General features: G+C 45.7%; 1 protein-coding gene across 1 annotated transcript; it reads right to left on the minus strand.

The window, feature by feature from the left end:
• Positions 1-263: 263 nt before the first annotated feature.
• kctd16b (potassium channel tetramerization domain containing 16b) lies at positions 264-4,084 on the minus strand (the record flags this gene model as incomplete). Its single annotated transcript, XM_084074320.1, has 2 exons — positions 264-778; positions 4,051-4,084. 2 exons carry the CDS (start codon positions 4,082-4,084, stop codon positions 264-266), a joined length of 549 nt encoding a protein of 182 aa, XP_083930446.1.
• Positions 4,085-8,840: the final 4,756 nt, after the last annotated feature.

Below are 8,840 nucleotides of genomic sequence, written 5' to 3' on the forward strand. Positions count from 1 at the left end.
AGATAATAAGGAAAAGCATAATAGGGCCCCTTTAACCTAATGGTCCTCAGTAGGTGCAGGTTCCCACCCTGCACCACGTTCAGTTCCACTTTGCTTCTCTTCTAGCGCACAGTAACTCCTTCTAGCTGTAAAAGTCGGGGTTCGAAGAGCATGTAAACTGATCGTAGATCCTTGGCCTCCTTGGTGAACCCATCAGCCTCCCTCCCCCCCTCCCTCCCCCGCCACTGCGTCCTTCTGCAAATTGGTGCTCCTCCCCCTCCTCCTCAGAGGCGGTACTTCCTGAGCAGGTCGGCCTGCCACATGTACTTCCTCTCGGGGAAGCGCTCGGGGATCTTGATCTTTCGGAAGTCCTGGATGCACTTGTCCAGCTCCTCCTCGGTGGTCAGCTTCTCCTTGGCGGGCCTCTTCTTGCAGGTGCTGGTGTCCCGCGAGCTGGCGGTCAGCGTACGCAGCAGGTCGCTCTTCCGCCGGTGCTCCCCCGCCGCCGCCGGCTGCATCGGCGCGGTGCTGGGGCCCTTCTTGGGCGGCCGGTCCAGGGTCTGCGGGTGCGGGTGCGGGTGGTGGTGGTGGTGGCCGCCGTGGCCGCCGCCGCCGCCGCCGACCTGCCGGCTGACGGGCCCGCAGATCACCGTCCCCTGCGGGGAGCTGGCCTCCGAGTGGCTCTCGGAGCTGGAGGTGGAGAGGTCGTTGAAGGAGGTGCCGCTCTCGCCCTCGCCGTCCGCCTTGTGGTTCTTGCAGCAGCAGTCGCACGGCGGGGAGGACCAGCGCGACGGGCCGCCTGGGAGGAGAGGACAGAGACAGAGAGGGACAGAAGAGAGAGAGAGAGAAGGAACGTTAGGACCAGTGGTTCTCAACTTTTTTGAATTTCAAGGACCTCAGGTTTAGGCCACGGAACCCCATTTGATACCATTTATTCATCTCTGCTCATTTAACTCTGAGGACAAATGTAACTGAGGACAAATGACAAACTGAGGACAAACTGAGGACAAATGAAACCAAATGGACCCTTCCGGGTCCATTTGGTTCCATTTGGCCTCTCTCAGAGTTACAGACTTGTAAGACCTGTAAGGGACCCCCTATGTGGACCTCGCGGTGGTCCCCGGAACAGACATTGAGAATCAATGGGTTAGACAAAACCCACACACGCACGCACGCACGCACGCACACAGACACACACACACACACACACACACACAGACACACACACACACACACACACACACACACACACACACACACACACACACACACACACACACACACACACACACACACACACACACACACACACACACTGTACGTACACATGTTCATACATACAGTACACTGTAAGTAAGTGTACTAGTGTTCTCTGTGATCTTATCATTTACACCAAACGCAGTCGTATATATCGTTTCAATGGAGGCTTTCACTGCAATTACGATGCAATTAGCGGAATGTTTGCCGCTACACACAGTGTGGTGCTGTGCTGTCTGAGAACGCTAATTAAAAGCTGTGGCGAGTTAAATCAATTAATAGATAAACCCAAAAGGTCATGTTTGAAGGAACTGCATGCGGACTGGAATCCCTGTTCGCTGCTGTGTCCCAGCAGAACAGTGGAAGCTCCTAATCAGCCTCAGGTCAACCTGGAATTATACTGCGAAGAATCGTCTTGATGAGGCAAACCACAGGCAATAGTATAGCAAGAGATGATGTTGTGTTTGGGAAACTGGCTCTAAGCCAGCCTAAACCACAGGTTTACAAAGTGGGGGGGCTACCGGGGGGGGGGGGGGGGGGGATTTAATAATAATGATAATAATAATAATACATTCAAATTAAATTCATAGGATTATTGTGCCAGTTTAACAACTTTCAACATGGCATTCTTTCTTATATTGGGCATATCAACATAGATAATTTTCAAACTTTTTCAAAACTGGTGAAAGTATTTTCACTACTCGTTTCCTCGTTTTGTAAAGCCATTTCGCAATACGGGTGGAGCGCAGCCAGAGGCTATGGCTATTTGACTGTCAATCAATCAATCAATCAATCAATCAATCAATCAATCAATCAATCAAACTGTATTTATATAGCACAATAAAATAATGTTGTTGACCAAAGTGCTGCAAAGCAATAGGCAAAGCATAGGTACACGGCGAGAGAGATATGTGTAAAAGCAAGAGATTGAAAATTGAAGTTAGACTCAGCTGTTTTTAAAGGCCAAGGCGAAAAGTTGAGTCTTAAATTAGAGACTTGAAAGCCTCAATGGACGGGGCGGGTCGAATGTGGAAGGGGGAGGCTATTCCAAAGCCTAGGGGCAGCCACCGCAAAGGCACGGTCGCCACTGGTCTTAAATCAGGTTTTTGGCAAAAGCAGCAATGAAAGGTCAGCTGCCCTCAAGGCTCTGCCTTGGAATGAAAAGGTTTGGGAACTCCTGATCTAACCATTTTGTTTATGTCTAAAGTGTGTGCTTTAGACATAAAATAGCACATCTACAAGTTCGAAAGGTGAGTTTTGAGCTTGTCGATCTGCTATTTTTGCTATTTTTTAATTAGAATCCTGAAAAAGTAACGGTTTTGGACATAATGAGGTTTCCAACCGACAGACACGTTTTACAAAGGTGGCGTGGTGACTGGGTGGGATGTGGAGCTGATGTCCTCCATTCAAGCCGTTCTGTCAGCCCATTGAAACTGGGCTTATGGCGTGAAGATAGTCTCATATCTCCCATGCCAGATAGTGAATAATGAATTACTGCCAAAACAGTACGAGTTTTGGCCCTGAGGGCGAGACTGCGCGCGCGCGCGCGCGTGCGTGCGTGCGTGCCAGCGTGCGTCCTGGGATGTGCCCGACAAATGTATTATTTGGCACTGTAGCACACCAATAATGTATGGATTTTTCACAATGTATTATTATTCTCATATCTCCAAAAGGACCAAATTTATAGGACTCCAGAAAAATACAAACTATATAGGCTACCACAAGTGTCAGCACATCCACATAACATAAGAAAACTTTTCAAAGACACAAAAGTTTTCCCATTTTTGCTGAGTCAGGCCATCCCACTCAGTCAGCACACACATTATTCATCGGTATCTGCAATTAATGCAGCCAATGAAAAGTTTAACATTTAAAAATGTCAAAGTTCACAACACAGCATTGTGAGCATGTAGATTAGCTTTTTTTTTTTAAAGTTTCTAGTTTTTGAAACATTTTAATCAAGTTTTTTTTTAATAATTGGTTTAGCAGTTTCTTTTTTACAAAATATGGGTCAAAACATTGGTTGGCTTTATCAGTGGTTCTCTTTTCAGGCCGCGACCCCCCAACATAATCATATTTGAACTGGGGACCCCCCACCCTGACAAGCGCTTGGAATTGTAGGAGTTGAGGCATTACATTTACATTGTTCGACTCGGTTCCACAGATAATATTGTGAAAATAGCAGATCTACAAACTCACAACGCCTCGCGTTGCTAGGCGTTGTGAGCTTGTAGATCGGCTATTATCACAATTCTTGCCTCTTTTGTTTATTATCTGACAATTTGGCCAATGTTTGACCAGTTTTTATAGTTGGTTGATTGCTTTTGATGCAGTAATGGTCTTTTTTCTTTTCTTTCTTAGTTTTTTTTTTAGGGATTAAAAAGTCCTTAAATTGTCACTTCACTGCATCTGCGGATCATGTGGGGACCCCCCTGGGGGTCCCGACCCACGGGTTGAGAACCACTGTCCGATATCAGGATCGGCATCCGACCCAAAAACCCTGTCATCGGGCCGGGCTCTAGTTTTCAGATCATCCAACAGGAGACGGACTGACTGCGGTTACAGCACACAGACATGTGACATAATCTCTTCCATAAGAAGCAGCCATCCATTTTTCATGCCAACCTCCTGCATAATTGAAAGGATATTATATGGCTTATGGATTCCTCTTTGGTGAGGAGCGTGATCAGACCAGCTGAAGTGTACGGGCATATGCACGAACACTTCAATTCAATCCACATACATAACTTGTATCTTGTATCTATCTATGTGTTGTGTCCCTGAGCAAGACGCATAACCCCTAATATATCCCACCCGAACACGCAGCATCCACCATCCGAGAAGCCATCATCGAGGTGAAGCTCAAACTGAATTTCCCCCACGGGATTAACAAAGGTTTCCCTTAATACAATATAGCTAGCACATCTGCAGTTGTTGAAGGTGGTCTCCCTACGAGAAATGTACTGTAAACCCTGGTGTCGGGTAGGACACCCATTGTTTGACAATGTCAATAAAGTGACATGAAGCAGATGGTCCACCGGATTGGACACTAGAAGCACTTGTATCTGTATTATAGTATGGACATCATTCAGTTCCATCGGTTCGTTGAAAGAGACATAAAACGTATGGTATGAATCGTAACCCTAACTCTAACAATGTCCCATGGAATGGCTGTTTGGTCCTTAAAAATATATGACAGAAAAACACACGCACACACACGCATACGCACACGCACACGCACACGCACACACACACACACACACACACACACACACACACACACACACACACACACACACACACACACACACACACACACACACACACAGTAGCTGAAGCATTTTCTGGATTTTCTATTCATCATATCCAATAGTGCCGCTGCCTTTTCATGTGCAGCCAAGCGTTGCTCTTCAAAATAAAAAGAAGAAAGGGGACAAAAAAGAGAGAAAAAAGATAATTAGCTGCTATAAATAATGTAGCATTGAAGGAAAAGAATAAATACCACTGCCTGTAATTCAGCTTAATCCTGAAAGGGCATTTAGTTTGTTTATGCAAAAGCAGCGCCACAAGAACAAATTTATTCTTGCGATATATTTGTTCCTCAAAGGCCGCAGGCTTTAAGCAGACCACACGTGCCACAGCACAGGGAGTGAAACACTGTTTTATTTGAGCACCACATGCAGAGATATTTCACAGACAATGCTGACATTTTCTCAGAGTAAATGTTATGCTCTGTTGTGTCGTGAGCTTGTGGACTGGCTATTTTTGGCGTGCGACACTTACGTACGATGAATAAGGCTTCATATCTGCATAAGCACTGCACAACGTGTGGAATACAGAAGAATGCTGCCAAGTATGCACCCCTGCATGCACACACGCACGCACTCACGCACACACACACACATTAACACACCCACACCTATGTGAAATTAATGTCAGTCATCAACAGCGGTGACAGAAATAGAGCATGGCACACCCACTCAGGATCGCTTTGATTACTGCTGATTGAACACTTAAATCAAATGCACACGCACGCACACATGCACACACACACACACACACACACACGCGCAAATACGTACGCACGCACAAACTCGCTCACATATGCATAGACGCATGCCATGCCTCCAACAAGGATGAGAATTTGGTCGGTATTAGCTATTGTAAGCATCCGCCGGCATGACACACACACACACACACACACACACACACACACACACACACGCGCACGCGCACACACACACACACACACACACACACGCACGCGCACGCGCACACGCACACGCACACGCACACGCACACACACACACACAGTTTCTAATCATTCATATGGTATGTTTTTGTTACCTACAGTATAATAAAATTGTCAGAGCATGTTTATTTTAACGATCAATCAATCAATTGTGTTCCACCTTGGTATAATTTATAATATATTTGTAATATCATATTATATTATCATTAACATCTTGTGTTTGGCAGTTATTTGGGGGCCCTCCTTGCAGTTTATTCTGTAACCAGTGGTCCACGGTGTCCCTTCACTGTATGTCTTTTGTTTATGGAGGTTCTCCCGGAATCAATTAGTGTCTGTCCCAGTGAATGGTGGCCCAGTGATCGATTAGGTGCACGCTCATAATTGGTGTAGTGAAAAATGGCCCCAGACTGAAGGAGCCAATCAGCCCATCCCAATACAATTAGCGGCCGAGGACGCTGAGAAGTGTGCTGTGTGCTCCCACGATACATCAGTCTCCTGTGTCTAGTCATTATGTCCACCTTCCTGTGGCTCTTTACGTTGCCCCGACAGGTACAGTAGGAGCTGCTATAATTGACATACATTGACTAGACCATACCCGTCGGGGGATATGAGCACCCACGCGTGTGTCATGGTCTGCTTGTTTCACGGATGGTCCTCTTGTTTCACGGATGTGGCAACACCGGCGCTTGTTTCACGCACATGATCTGGCAACCCGAGAGCCATCGAAAACAAAATTGCTAATAAACAGCTGACGTTTGTGGAAAGCAAAAAACGGGCTTTGGTGTTCGGTGCACATGGTAATGGTCAATTGCTGTGTGCAAATGCAGATCAATTTCTGCAGCCACTGAGGAGAACCCAGGAGAAGAGAATTTAGGATGATGTAATATCGTTCCTGTCAGGCAGAAACCTCTTATCTCCATATTCTATTATTTTCGTGTTTTTTTCGTAAATGAACGCCCTACGTGCATACTACAGAGTCACACACAAGCATCAAAAGTAGCCAATCTACAAGCTCGAAGCGCACTGCGTTCAATCTATCAGCTTGGTTACAGTCTGTGTGTGAACCATACGCTTTCTGACCACCAGGGCGTTAGATTAACAGAGACACAACCCCTCTGCCTTTGCTATCAAAGCCTTGTTAAAGCGTAACAGATGTCTCCCAAAAGGAGTCCCACTATGATTCATTATGTCCCAGGAGCTACAAGCTAAATAAGTCATTCTATCGTCTGTTTATGCTCCACATATAATTGTGCTATTCATTAAGCCGTTCCTTACAGCAGCTGTCAGTTTAAAGTGATGTATCAAAGCCCTAACTTGGCTGTGAAAACAATGAGTTCGGATCCAATATAGCTCAACAAGTGTAAAGTCCTTTATACTGCTCTCTGCTGTCACTGTCACTAAGAGCAGAGATGTCGTAAAAAGAAAACAATCTCTAATAATAATAATTTCACCACTTAAACCCCTAAATACGTCGTTTTACATCAAATAGATAAAATAATAGATCTACCTCTCACAGTATGTCACACTGCAACATGTTGTTGCGGCTATTTTCACCAACATGTTTGCAGAATGTTCGCCTATTATGAAAAGCCCAGAATAGGCATGAAAATCTAAATGATTCTAGAATTATTATTACATTATAGTAATACTAGTAACACATTATTATTATTAAGTCACTTTACACTTTACTTTACTTTGGGGGACCTTGGCATGGACACGTTTGGGCACCCTAGAGGTGTACATGTTCCAGTTGGCCTGAATGTGCCTCGGGAGTCGCGATCCCACCCAGCAACAAGCTGTACGGATTGGCTGGGACAGGGCCACCCAGGCTGCAACCTTGACCCAGTTAGGCCACATGATGGATATCGATGTTGTTCAGTAGCAACATCGATATTCATCCTCCAAGAAGGCACATCGCCTCGACTTTGACCAAAATCTCAGTTTTACCCCTCGCTAAAACATGAGCAGTTTTCTGCTACATCTCTCTGCTGCTATACACATTCATACGTGGCGTGCTATGATTCATGTACTGTGATTCATAATGTTTGAATTTGACCAAATTGTTCCCAATGACAGGCACATGGCACTTCATTTGATTTATAAGGGTGTCGGATAACGGGCCAACCTTAGAATTTACCGCCCCCATTAAACATTACCTGCAGCCCACTGTTCACACTAATAAGGGCAGCTCTCAGGGAGAGGGTGCCCCCTCTCCTTGTCAATCACACCCACGTGGGCTCCGTTTCCTGTCAGCTAAATGGAGCAGGTGGCATGAGTCAACATGGCAGGGGAATGAGATTTATAGGGTTGTCATTCACGGTGGCACAAACATTTAAAATCCAGATCAGCGGCTGAGCTGCTCCGTTTGCCCTCTGAACTTCAAAGGCCTTAGAGACGAGATAATAATGGCATTTAGAACACCATTATCATGCAAAGTTAACATCCAGAGTGTTTTATTCAAGGCTGCAGCATGCTCCAACCGAACACAAACTTTGTACTTCTTTGGGAGCTCAATAAGAACAAAATGACGTCATAAGAACTTAGGCAGTGCCTTGCTGACGTTCAGTTCGGCAATTTCGTGCACATGCAAGACTTTCTAACTAGCCGCGAATACCTCCCTAGCTGGGGAACATCATATGCCACTGACTGGTCAGACACTCAAAGCGCTTACGATTGTTCTGTTTCCACAATGTGTTGTACCGTGCACAGTTTTAAAGAAAGGTGTTACAATGCAAACCTCCCTCTCTGAACTACTACAAACACAACATTACAACACGTCATTAATGGGCGGACCATGTCATCACGCTATGACTCAGCCATAACCATATAAAGAGTTCCCCATGCAGCTACGCCCAAATATGGAGTGTGTTGCCTAACCTCAATGTGTCGTCAGGCATCAGGCGCAAACAAATCAGTCAGCTCCATATATGGACATGCCCATATATGGGAATGCCCATATATGGGCATGCCGATATATGAGACAAGGACTGACAGATACAGAGATCTCCATATATGGTCATAACAGCGACATTGGTCGCCAGACAGACAGCTAAAGAGAATTAGCACAAAAGGGACTCAGACAGACGGGTACAACGGGTACTCTGACAATTCCCTGACACTATGACTAAGACATACTGTATTGGTTGGATCGCCGGTGTGAGGGCCGTGTAGTGGCCCAAACTCTATTTAAATTCACGTCGGAGGTTCATGTAAACAAACAGCCAAGATCCCTGGTAAAGCCAACAGCACTGTATGCAGCCGGCACGTCTAAAGTTCAGAATCCAGAGCGGATCTGCATCGAGTATAAAAAAGGTTTGTGCTCGCCAAACTTTTTTCGGTTAGGGAAGCCCTG

This window comes from Gymnoscopelus microlampas, assembly GCF_963454915.1.
Source record: "Gymnoscopelus microlampas genome assembly, chromosome: 12".
In the NCBI taxonomy this organism is placed as follows: domain Eukaryota; kingdom Metazoa; phylum Chordata; class Actinopteri; order Myctophiformes; family Myctophidae; genus Gymnoscopelus; species Gymnoscopelus microlampas.